Here is a 12,896-nt window from a genome sequence, read left to right on the forward strand (position 1 = left end):
TATTTGAAGCTATAGATCAGCAACTGCTGCAGCTATGTAGGGTTAATGTGCCAATTAGCATGTTACATGTCTAACTACATGCAGTTGCGCATGAGGCCGATGACTTTTGAGGTCTCTAGGTTCGCACCCCACTGCTTTCTGCTGGTGATCGCACATTTTTCCTTCACCATCTATCACTGTGATGCTGCGGTGAATGGGCCGTGTGAGCTGGTACTTTGCAGGGATGCTTAATCTTTCCCGGTCTGGATGGGTGCAATGGAACACAAATGGCTTCCTTATATCAAAGTGCTTGATTAATGTTAATTTTGCTAATCCATTAAACCTTTTTTGGCAGATAAAACATGTCTGCCAGATGCATGATTTAGAGGGAGGTAGTTGGTATTATGGATGCAGTGATGGCGAGCACGTCCTGCTGCGTTCAGCTACGTGTAGGCATGGATGTGCTGAATGGCAGAAATGTCTGACTGCTAACCGCCTGCTATTGGGTAAATCCGTGGCTTTTATTAGGGCGGCTTTGATCTTCACCATTGGTTTGCCGTCTAAAAAAAGTGAGCCTGTGACAGACGGGGTTAACTGTTCTGGGAAATGCTGCATTGCTGTGACGTGCAGGAGGAGGTCCTGCATGCAAGGGAGAGCAAGCGAAGGTCGGGCACAAGGACATTTTGCTTACTGTACAGCGTCTGCAGCAGCAAAGCTGGATGTAAAGAGCCCGACCTGCTAACCTGATGTAAATGTTCTGTGTGTTGGTGACGGTGCCGGCTCAGCTCCTCGCTTCCTCTCGTTCTAGTACGAGCAGTTTCTTAGCAAACGTTTGCCTATGTTTTAAGCAAAATGTCGCCTGTTGGAACATTGACCTACTTCCCTGTCTGGTGTCGGTCTACATATTTATAACGTGGGATTGGATGTCAGGATTTGATGTCAGATGTAATTTCTGTGTTCATCTGGCCCACCTGGTTCTAGGTGGAAAGTTCTTTTTTTTTTGCTTCTGTCCTTATTTCCTAGTATAAAGGCCACCCTGTGCCGAGATGTGACATTTCACACTTCACAATTCGTTCATTTCGGAAACTTTATTTTCCGGCTGTATTTTCTCTGCCTTTTAATAAGCAAATGTAAACTTTCACAAAGATCCTTGAGTGAGTCGGATTTTTTTTTTTATTTCATAACATGGATAAGGAATTAACACTTTTTTGGGGTCAAAAAATTGACATGTAAAAGTAGTAGTTTTTTTGATTACTAAAATGACTTTCAATTGTGTTCCTATGATAATGATTTGTGTAACAGGCTACCTCTAATTTGATATTTAATTCCTCACCCTTCACAGAACATCACCATGTCTATCCTGAAGGTCCATGCCCGTGAAATCTTTGACTCCCGTGGGAACCCAACAGTAGAGGTTGATCTGTATACAGGCAAAGGTTTGTAATGTGCTGTTACAGAAGAAAGTGGTCGACATCCATGCCAAATTCTAAAGGGCTATCCATTGAAAGCGTCAAATAGTCATACAAGCCACGACAATCATGTTTAACACGCTGCTGGAAATGACAAATTCAGAACCCCAGCAGTATCAGAAAGCTTGTGATTTTGCGTCCTTTTTCAGTATTGCCCAATGAAGGGCATCTGTTTCTGACTCAACAATCCGTAGTATATGTAGATGCACACATAGCCGTCTCCTAAAGACAAAATGTATGCATCCTGTATGCTCGTTTCCTAAAGATACAAGAGCTGCATTTAAGGAGTCTGATATATTCCATGCCTCTCAGCCACTATTCAAGAAAACACAGCAGGTCTGTCACTTCCATTATTTCAATGAAACTGTTAAATACCCAACAATCAAAGGACTACTGTCCATAAAGCTATGGAAACTTCCATTGTGTGTAAAATATTGCCTAAAAGCAGCTCTAGCCTTCTGCGGACTTGTCTCTGGGCCAGACTAGCCCTTCTGGAATATTAAAAGTATCCTCTGCCCTATTGGTGTTATGTTTAGGAATTTGTCCGCTTTCATTAGCTTTGCGATTTCAGCCACTAATGCGATCGGGCATGCGTTATGGTAACCCAACAAGTCTCGTTGTGGCCAAATGGTCACCAACAAAGCTTTAGTTGAACTGTGCTCTTTGTGTAGATCTGAAGAGGAATTTCTAATGAGGTCTGCATAGTATATAGCACGCTTGGGCTGAAAATGAGATACAACTGGGTAGAGCCCAGATTTCATTGGGAGTTTTGGCTTTAAATGTTTAACTGTTTCTGAGCTCAGACCCTCCTTTTTTGTCTCCCAGGTCTGTTCCGGGCAGCTGTTCCTAGTGGTGCATCCACCGGTATTTATGAAGCCCTTGAGCTCAGGGACAATGACAAAACTCGCTATCTCGGCAAAGGTAAAAACCATTTTTCTAGTCTTCCCTCCTGTCGGCTACAATATAGTACATTGTGCACTATGGGTATTCTATGTATTCACTAATAAAATCTTGTGATCACTTGTGCAGCCTCTGGCTATTGTAAGCATATAACAGGTTGGGGGCTTAAACAAGGAATATTCTCTGCTAGAGAATGTTTTGACAACTCTGGGGTTTAAGGAGTACCAGACATACAAACTCCCTGCAGAAGCCAATCGTCAAATGGATAGGCAACAAGCGAAAGCTCCTGGCACAAATGAGACGGGAATACAGAGCTGGCTGTCAGATGCCCAAACTGGCTCTGTATTAGACCGCTTGTGTCCAGCAGGTGAAACTCTAGATGCCTGGGTGCAGTTCCTGGTTGCCATGGTAACTTGTTGTTCTGGTTTTACTTCTTAATATTTTTCCATGTATGAAAAAGGGGGACTGGGATGGCCAGTTGGGTTTCTGATCACAAGAATGATGCATAAATAGTCAGTCGGTCTGATTAAACCAGCCTTAATCATGTGATCTAATTGGCATATTAAGGGTGTCTTATCATGTTTCCTGTTTGCTCTCAGGTGTGAAAAGAGCTGTGAAATATGTAAACGAGTTTCTGGGACCCGCTTTATGCACCCAGGTAATGGGAGTCTGTGCCTACTCAGACTTCCCAGTGCATGGGTTTGACACTAACTTCTCCAAGATGGCATTCCTAGACGGCCTACTACCCAGTATTGCATACACTGGGACAGAGTGGGGACATAGGGGAGACACTTTGCAATGGTCTTAACTTAAAGGCATTGAAACTATGATTAAATGACAAAAATACAAAGGAGCTGCATGTGGAGATGTTGGTCTAGGAATGCCTCTGGAGCATGCCGGTGTGATCAGCGCAGTGATTGAATGTGCTTGTCCCTTCCAGGTGTCTCTAAAGCAGTTGATCACATCAATAATACCATTGCACCAGCACTGGTTGGAAAGGTATGGGTTCCTGTTCTACTAATTCTCCTAATGCTGCCCTCCTGGGCAGTAGGGCAAAGCTCTGCATTTGGTACATGTACTTGAGTATTAACTGCATTTAGTGTGAATGTCTGTGTTTAGGACAGGCTTTGGGAAGGGCTTGGTGGGTTGTTGTGCATATGTAAGCAGTGTTACACAATCTGTATAAAGAGCATTTGTGGAGCAAGAGATCTATATAAGCCATCGCCCTGTGAATAGCATATCTCCATTTAGCTCTATGCACCTGCACCGTACAAATACTATTGACTCATCACAGCCAGGTGAGTTTTTATTGAAAGGTTGCTGACACTGAAGCACTTGTCCAAAGATATATACTAACCAACCAGTGTCTGCTATACTGCAAAAACTATAAAAACTAGCATGTGCAGCAACTTGCTGGTTATAGATATACAGCGGCAGGTGTGACTGAAGCAGCTTGACGAGACCGTCTGGAGTCTGCAGATTAGAGCAGTAAGGAGTGGGCCGCTTTTATAGCTGGTAACAGACACCATGCGGCCCAGGGGCTCAGAAGTGTCTTCTTCCTTAGCATCTAGATTTGCTGCCAGTTATCTTTAGAACAGATTACCAGTGTAGAACTAAGGCAATGAATCTTAAATCCTTTCTAAGGTGCAACACTTCTTACAAGAGCCTTGCATACAAAGCATTTTTGATGGCAGTCTGGCCCTGCTGGTTTTTTTTGTTTTTTGTTTTTCCTTCCTGGGTTTTAAGGCTCTGTTCATTTTGTCAACATCCACCATACATACACACCGACCACCTACAACAAAATCTCTGAACCCACCCGTGGACAAGAGAAAAATGTATCTATGCATGTTTGCTGTGTTTTTTTTTTTTTTTTAAATCTAGACATGATCTTGTTTTTCATAGCATATTTCTAATCTTATTTTAATAGAGTGTAACAGTTGTTGAACAGGAAAAAATCGACAAACTTATGCTGGAAATGGATGGAACTGAGAACAAATGTAAGTATCCTGGGTACAGCTGTCTATTCAACAAAACACAGCAAGTTGGTCGCTTCATTTCAATTAAACTGTTAAATACCCTACAATGTGTCCCTAAGGCTATGAACATTTTGATTCTTTGTGAATGATTGTATCTGTTCTAGCGCTCAGGAGATGTACTTAGGTGCAATGTTCATTGAGTCAGGTTTGTATCATGTCTTTCATTCCAAAAACATGGAACTTAACTGAAATGGTTCACCATTGGAGCATTTGGCCAAAAAAATGCCCACATAGACCTTATAATGCACTTTATACTTGCAAAGTAAAGGCCAAATGGCAGACTACACCTGTATTTAAATAAAAGGTGAATGATCAAAGTGTTACATGTGTTCATTGCTGTTTGATGCATTTTACCTCTTAGCCAAGTTTGGTGCCAATGCGATCTTGGGAGTATCTCTAGCAGTGTGCAAAGCAGGAGCAGCCGAGAAAGGTGTTCCTCTGTACCGTCACATTGCAGACCTAGCTGGAAACCCTGAGGTCATACTCCCTGTTCCGGTAGGTGTCCATCTGTGTTCTTCTCTTCTTGCCTTTACATTGAAACTGCTACTAAATACCTTGGAAAGCTTAAAATGTGCCAACTGTTTCCCAGGCCTTCAATGTAATAAACGGTGGTTCCCATGCTGGAAACAAGCTGGCCATGCAGGAGTTCATGATCCTGCCTGTGGGTGCAAGCACTTTTAAAGAGGCCATGCGTATTGGAGCAGAGGTTTACCACAACTTGAAGAATGTCATCAAGGACAAGTATGGAAAAGATGCCACCAATGTGGGTGATGAGGGTGGCTTTGCTCCCAACATCCTGGAGAACAAGGAAGGTAAGCAATGGCTTGTTTAACCCCTTAACGACAATTGCCGGTCCTGGCACGACACGGAAAAGCATGTGCTTTACGACAATTGACGTGCCAGGACCGGCACGTCTTTAAACGGGTGCAGAAAGCGATCTGTTTTCGCTTTCTGCACCCAAAAAACGTTGCTGAATGCCTCGACCTCGAGGCATTCAGCAACGCCGCGATCGGAACGAAGGGGCCATCTCTGGCCCCTCCCCGGGGCGTCAAAAAGCGTTTTAAAAGCGTTTTAAAAGCGTTTAGGAGGCGATCGACTTAAATGGTGTCGCTGGAATGCCTCGATCAGGAGGCATCCAGCGACACCAAACACTTACCTTTCGATGGGCTGTGACCGCTCCGGAGAGCGGTCACAGCCGCAGCTGCCGATGATCTTCGCCATCAAGCAAGATGGCCGCTGCCCTGTAACAGGAACCAACAAATTTTAAAAGTTCGCTAGATGGTCCAGACCATCTAGAGAACTTTGGCTCCACTTGCAGGTTGAATACAGGTACTGCATTCACCATGCAAGTCAATGGAACCCAGCTTTCTAATCACAGTGTGATTAGTAAAAATAAACTAAAAAATAAAATAAAATTAATAATAATTAGAAAAAAAATAGTAAAATGTAAAAATCATTTCCCACTGATGTCACTATCAGGGGAACCTCCAAGTTGAAAAAAGTTACATTTTTTTTTTTTTAAAAGACAAAAAAAAAATAAAATATATATATATATATAACATTTTTGTGAGCAAGTCCTAAAATTAGCATATTAGCTTAAAACAATTCTCGCATGGAAAGAGTTAAAATACTGGCATATTAAATGCCCATGGGGTGTCTACTTTTAAAAAAGGTATGATTTGATGGGGTAAATTGAATTGGCCAGGTTCAACAACGTCCCAATTAACACCGGGGGAAGGATGGCCACACATCTAATTTCCAGTTAGAAAAATGCACACGTACCAAATGTGGCCTTTTAGTTCCCACAAAAATGACAAACCCATGCACGTGCGGTATCACTGCACTCAGGAGATGTTGCTGAACACATTATGGGGTGTCGTGTGACAGCGGCATATACCAGGAGCTGTAAATTCATACATAAAGTAGGTGTGTGGGGGGAAAAATACACACACAAAAATACTGCTGCAAACTTTGAAAACATGCTGGTGGTAAAATGTGTGCATGCAAAGAGTTAAAATACCCTGTGGTGTCTAGTTTTGAAAAATATATGGGTTTATTGGGCACACTGAAATGGCCCGACTCAAAAATGTACCAAATAGGGCATAGGCAGTGGATCCCCAAATGCCAAAGTTCAACATTGAAAAATGCGCATGCCCCAAATGTGGCCCTTTTGCCCCCAAACAGCCAGGCAAAATCATTCATGTGGGGTATCGCTGCGCTCAGGAGATGTTGCTGAACACATATTGGGGTGTTTTGTGATAGTGACATAAACGAGAACCTTTTAATTCATACCTGAAGTAAAATGTGTGTGACAAAACAAATGCAAAAAAATGACTACTACAAAGTTTGACAAAAACTGGTGGTAGATATGGTGCATGGAAATAGTTAAAATACTAGCATTTGGAATACCCTGGGCTGTCTAGTTTTCAAAAATATATGATTTGATGGGGTAAATTGCATTGGCCGGGTTCAAAGATACCCGAAATGGCACATGGGGGGAAGAATTACCAGATTTGGAAAAAATGGCTTTGAAATAGCAAAACGCTACCTGTACTTATTGCCCCATAATGTGTAGAAAAAAGCAAAAAAACATAAAAACATTGGGTATTTCTAAACTCAGGACAAATAGTAGAATCTATTTAGCAGGTTTTTTCATTACCTTTTATAGATGAGTAAAAGATTTTTCAACTAAAAGTTAGAAACAGTCATTTGTTTTCTACATTTTTCACCATATTTTATACTTTTTTTTAGTAGTAAATAATATGATACAATCAAAACAATGTCATCTAAAGAAAGCCCTTGTCCTGAAAAAAACAATATCTAATGTGTGTGGGTTCAGTAAACGGGAAAGAAGAAAATTACAGCTAAACACAAGCAGCGCAGAAATGTTAAAAAGGCCATTGTCACGAAGGGGTTAATATTGTATGTATCTCAATGTCCATTTGCAGATTCTGTAGCTTTATTCCAATAGTAGAAGCCCCTACTCTAGCAAGCTTGGTTTGTAAAGTTAATGATTGCCACTTCAACTCCATAGACCCAGGAAAACACAATGAAGTAGTAACTACACTGTTGCCATACTTTGCACTGCTTAATGCCCGTGTGTGTGTGTGTGTGTGTGTGTATATACCCCCCACAATTAAAACCAATTTTTGTATAGTGAGTGTAATATTGGTATGTGGGTCAGCTGTTACAGTACTGTAACTGTATGCTGGCAGGAAGACTTGAATTTGTGTAATAGAGATGATGACCTGATCTAAACTTAGCTCTAGGTTACTCCAAGCTTTGGGCATGCCAAATAGAACTGTTGGCATTTGGAAATGACCCCACCAGAAATCCTAGCTTTACCTTTAACTTTAGTCAAGGTTTGAACTCTGTAAAGCCTGTACGCAATTATCTATTGTGTATCCAACTTTCCCCAGTCTGATCGCTGCTTAACAATGAACTAGCCATGAAGGCCAAACAGCGGGGTAGTGATCCACTTGCAGGCTTGGTAAAGCAGAACGTTGTCAGGCATTTAGTGTGGCAGAGTAACAAGTCCTGCCTTCTGACAAAATGGCCAAAGCTTTTCTACCGATCTTCAGTCATGTAGTAACCAGCAAAATACTCCTATGTGCATGATATTTTGACTGGCTTTTGACCTCTGCTCCAATGTTGCTGACTATTTACCCTTAAGAGGAAATCTTACACTTGTATCCCTTTCACTGAAGAATAGAGCTTTCCGTTTCATCTGATTCACTAGAGTACCCCTCCAGCACAACTTGTTGGTCCCTTATCCCGTCCCATGCATACTGTATAGTCCTAATCCAGTTACATATGTAATATTTTGTGTATATACACAGCTCTGGAGCTCCTGAAGACTTCAATCAACAAAGCTGGTTACTCTGATAAGATTGTCATCGGAATGGATGTTGCAGCTTCAGAGTTCTACAGGGATGGGAAGTATGATCTGGACTTCAAGTCACCAGACGACCCAAGCAGATACATCTCCCCTGATCAGCTGGCTGATCTGTACAAGAGCTTTGTGAAGGATTACCCAGGTGTGTTTGGCACAAGTATCTTAAATAAAGCAGTTTGTTTTCAAACAAAAGGTGTCTGGGGATTCAACTAACTAAACATACTTCCCTATGTTGTGTGACTGCAATAAGGGAATGTGATGCAGAATAATCTAAAAGGTACTACTTAATTCTGGTACCTGGCTACCAGACACTGACTTAGTTTGACAAGTTTGGCAGATCTAGTAGTCTCTGTATTTTAGTCCATCTTCTCCATGTAACAGTAGATGGTGTATTTTGGGGTACCAAGATAAGTGCTGGACACTCCCTGGCTTATTGGGCTTTGGTTTTAGCTCCCTTTTAGGTTGTTTAAGGACTTTTTAGTAATGTTCTTTTTCCTGCCCTAGTTGTTTCCATTGAAGATCCATTTGACCAGGATGACTGGGCAGCCTGGTCAAAGTTTACAGGCAGCGTTGGAATCCAGGTAGTTGGTGATGACCTGACTGTGACCAATCCCAAGCGTATTGCCAAGGCAGTGGAAGATAAGGCATGTAACTGCCTGCTTCTTAAGGTCAACCAGATCGGCAGCGTCACAGAATCCTTGCAGGCGTAAGTAAAGGCCCATTAGGCTGTAGATTAAATATGCAACTCCAAATAAAGTTAAGCATCTTTACTTTTGTACACAAGCTGTATACTAAAGCAAATAAACCTTAGATCTCCCACTTTACTTTAAGCCAATAGAACATACGGGCAGCACCTTTTTAAGTATATAGCTGTTAAACCAAGTATTTGGTTTAACTACATAGTGTCATAGCTGGGTAATGGTAGATTCTGCCAATGCTACATATTATGAAGCCATTTTAAACATTTGTTTTTTAGTAGCAATGTCATCTTCTACCAGTCTCTTTACAACTTGAGATTCTTAATAGAGGGAAACTGCCTAGTACATCTGTGAATGATAAATGCATTGTCCTCCTGCAGATGTAAGCTGGCTCAGTCCAATGGCTGGGGAGTGATGGTTAGTCACCGTTCTGGAGAGACTGAAGACACATTCATCGCTGATCTGGTGGTTGGCCTTTGCACTGGACAGGTAAGATTTGGTGAAATGGGCTAATGACCATCTTGGGTAAGCATTGACAAAAATGGGTGTGTAATAAATAACTTGTATTTTTGTTGTAGATTAAAACCGGTGCCCCGTGCAGGTCTGAACGTCTTGCAAAGTACAACCAGTTGCTCAGGTGAGTAGGTGGGATGTAATCAGTATGAACTTTTAATCTAGTATTTGGCAAACCCAAAGTTCATATGGATTTCCATATGAAGTTCCTTCATGTGAAATTGTTCTAGGGTAAGGCATGTTATATTGGCGTTTCATCGCATGCCCATGGCTGTAACATTGAAAGCTCTGGAACTCTGCTTATTCCCCCCGCCCCCCCCCCCCCCCATAATAAGCCTTATGCCATCATAATGTCTCCCCATTGACTCTGGCGTTCTAGCCTGCCATGCAACACTAATGGGTCCAGTGCCAACACTCTAGATGGAAGTGAAGGGCATTACTATGTATTATATACCTGGCTAAGACAGCAGGTTCTCGCTTTGATGCCGTTAAGGTTTTAAAGACCAGTCTGGGAAGGCAAATCTTGCTCAAAAGATGAAATTGTTAATGTAGTTGGCATAAAATGACAATATATGTACACACCCTTCATACAGATATCTGATGGTTAAAACACTAAAAATGTATATTAAAAGCACTAGGGCAGCAGACTTGTTTTCTGTTTTTCAGAACTGCTTGGAACTTTAGACAAGCGACACTTCTCAGGATTGCAAAATCTGTAGTTAGACTTTGTTCTCTGCAACGCGGTTAGATGTGCACAAACAATCTGATAACTGCTTCACTTTTTTTTTTAATAGGATTGAGGAGGAGCTGGGCAGCAAGGCACGCTTTGCTGGCAAAAACTTCAGGAAGCCAGTCTTCAACTAAATGGATATCTTAATCAAAGCACTTATCCACCTGATGTAGTCACCATAACCTAGAGGAGAGGCGTGAACACTTCTGTGCTGGAGAGGCTTATTCTTCGGCAATAGTAGTCATGGTTCATCCCGAGCCTCATCACTATCCTGATTCTGACCTTCCAGTTCCTGAAGCTTTGCTGCTCATTAGGATGATTCCTTGTTTGTCACTCTCGGTGCCTGCATGTTGTCTGTTTCTTATTGTGGTTATGGTCCTGAACACTTCAATCTGGTCTAATGTTATCATCAAGTTGTGTTGCAGTTTATCGGGAGGCTAGTTAATGGTCAGGTAACTGTAGTTTTCAAAGAGCTAATAAACTCTTTTGAAGGCGTCTTCGTGTTAATCTTCATTTGGTTTTACATGACGGATCAGCTTGTTCTGTCTATTGCTTCTGCACCAGAAACTTAACAGCCACGCAGCATGCACACTAAAACACACAAACTATACAAATAACCCCATGCAAGAATGACACCCAAATAAGTGAACTCGCCATAAAAAAAATAAATGGATAAACTTACAAAAATAACTCGTATTTAATCTATTGGCCACCTCTTAGAGATATATTCTTTGGTTAGTTATTTGTGCACACTAAACAAAAAAAACTCTCCTTACAAATGCCCATAGTTAAACTTTTTTTGTATGTATTTGCTATCTGGGTTTTTTATATTATATCCTTGAAATTGTAGTCTTTTATGGCACCTGGCTAGAATATTTGCCAATTTCCTTCTATCTGACTGCAATTGAAAGTACAAGTACTCCGCATGGAACAGCTCTTGTAAGCAGTCACTGTAGTTGGCTGAATGCAGAAAGTCTGCTTAATTCTTGAAAGACTATTAGGTGTTTGTCAAAGGTAAATAACTTTTACAGAATTGAGCACACGATCTGTAGCACACAATGTAATACACTGATGTTATGGAGTAGTATTGGAATCGGCTGGATGCTGACCAGTGGTCATCCAAGGATGTTAAAAGCTGTTCGTTGGCCACACTAGCAAGCTACACGTAAGACAAAAAAACAAACAGGTGCATCAGCCAATACATGTATTTAACTTATTTGACATGATTCTCTGACAAGGTAGGGAAATCCACAATCTCAAGCTTAAGAAATATAAATTCCTGTAAGAAGTCTGAAAAGTGTAAAGGTTTACACTGGACGGTTTCATTGTGTATCCTACCTAGATCTTGTTCTGATAAGGAAGTAAGAAAAGCAATAATTGCTAGAATAAGGGTGTGCTGGGTTGTAGCAGTTTGGCTGACAACCACTTGTTATAGATATAATGTGAAATTAGGTTTCCAAAGCGCAATAATGCAAAAAGATGACACCAAGATTCTGACTTATTTGGTGTCAAATATTGGTATTTCTGCAGTAACCGGGGAAAGACCACCTCTGGAGAAACGTGACCTAGAAGCTTGATTTGGTCCATTCTACCCTATTTGAACAAATACTGTGAACAATGAAAACTTAACGTTCACTGAATGGTAATTTACGCTGTTTTCAACTTTCATCCATATTTTTTTTTTTTTTTTATATATTCCTTTTATTAGAAATGTGGCTGCTTCAAGCAATGTTAATTTATGCAACAACTACAATTATTAAACCCTGGTAGCCTGAGAACTTTAAATAAGATAGTATTTGGGATATAAACCCCCATCATTAAAAAAGGTTTACTCATTTAGTTACGTTGTACCAGCATCCACTGGGTTATTGGACGAAGTTGAAAAATGATGTACCGTATTTCGCTTCTTGCTGCTTTGGGACAAGTTACTGTCTTTGACTACAGACAGAACAGAATTTGACTTGCTTACGGATATAAAGGATTTTTAGATCAATGGCTTTTCCAATAAATTTGCCATTCAGCCATACAATGAATTACTTTGAGGCCTTGTAACATATAATAAATAAACCTCACACTGCCTGTTCTCAGCTCCATTGATTTTTGGCCATAATCGTTAGAAGCAGCTTCCAAGGTAACTCCTATATCCAAGGTTGCGAATTAAATGGAGCATTTGCTGGGGGTGTCAATAGTGCAATGTATTGATCCATCTGAAAACTGCTGCCCGCAGGGCTCCATAGTTTGCTTCTGCCCGGCCCTGTGCGAACTTAAAAGGCGAGCACTGTGATATGATGTCATACTCTGGTCCTCCGCAGTAAGGACAGTGACGTGAAGGAGCTGGCACTGGGTTAGGCCTATGGAAGTGTCGTAGATAAATATGCTTCTCATTGGAAGACACTATTCTTGAACACAGAATAGATTCTACACTCTATGTATATCTTAGTGTTTTAGACTTCAATTTCAGTCTTCTGGAATCAAGAGAAAGCTAAGGTAGAACTTGCCCTATTTGGTCTATCAATAACGTGACTACTTGTTTAGCGAAACCTTGCAATCTGTCGACTTTGTATTTAAAAAAAAAACAACAAAAAACCAACCCATTAAAATCATGAGTTCTATGGCTGCTGTTCGACTCAATTTTACTGATCTTTGACCAGCCTTAGAATTGTAGAGAAGCAAGAC

General features: G+C 41.1%; 1 protein-coding gene across 1 annotated transcript; it reads left to right on the top strand.

Moving 5' to 3' along the window:
- Window positions 1-1,330: 1,330 nt before the first annotated feature.
- On the top strand, window positions 1,331-10,354 carry LOC149297949 (alpha-enolase-like). The gene is made up of 11 exons (XM_089487815.1): window positions 1,331-1,415; window positions 2,274-2,369; window positions 3,289-3,347; window positions 4,276-4,345; window positions 4,746-4,879; window positions 4,974-5,196; window positions 8,224-8,421; window positions 8,784-8,985; window positions 9,358-9,466; window positions 9,556-9,614; window positions 10,285-10,354. Exons 1-11 carry the CDS (start codon window positions 1,331-1,333, stop codon window positions 10,352-10,354), a joined length of 1,305 nt encoding a protein of 434 aa, XP_089343941.1.
- Window positions 10,355-12,896: the final 2,542 nt, after the last annotated feature.

This window comes from Sceloporus occidentalis, unplaced genomic scaffold, assembly GCF_023333645.1.
Source record: "Sceloporus occidentalis isolate IW3139 unplaced genomic scaffold, rSceOcc1.0.p SCAF_35, whole genome shotgun sequence".
In the NCBI taxonomy this organism is placed as follows: Eukaryota; Metazoa; Chordata; class Lepidosauria; order Squamata; family Phrynosomatidae; genus Sceloporus; species Sceloporus occidentalis.

Coding starts and splice junctions, on each gene's coding strand:
- LOC149297949 (XM_089487815.1), top strand. CDS start 1,331: ATGTCTATCCTGAAGGTCCATGCCCGTGAAATCTTTGACTCCCGTGGG. Junction 2,370..3,288: donor AACTCGCTATCTCGGCAAAG/GTAAAAACCATT, acceptor TGTCCCTTCCAG/GTGTCTCTAAAGCAGTTGAT. Junction 8,422..8,783: donor CTTTGTGAAGGATTACCCAG/GTGTGTTTGGCA, acceptor TTCCTGCCCTAG/TTGTTTCCATTGAAGATCCA.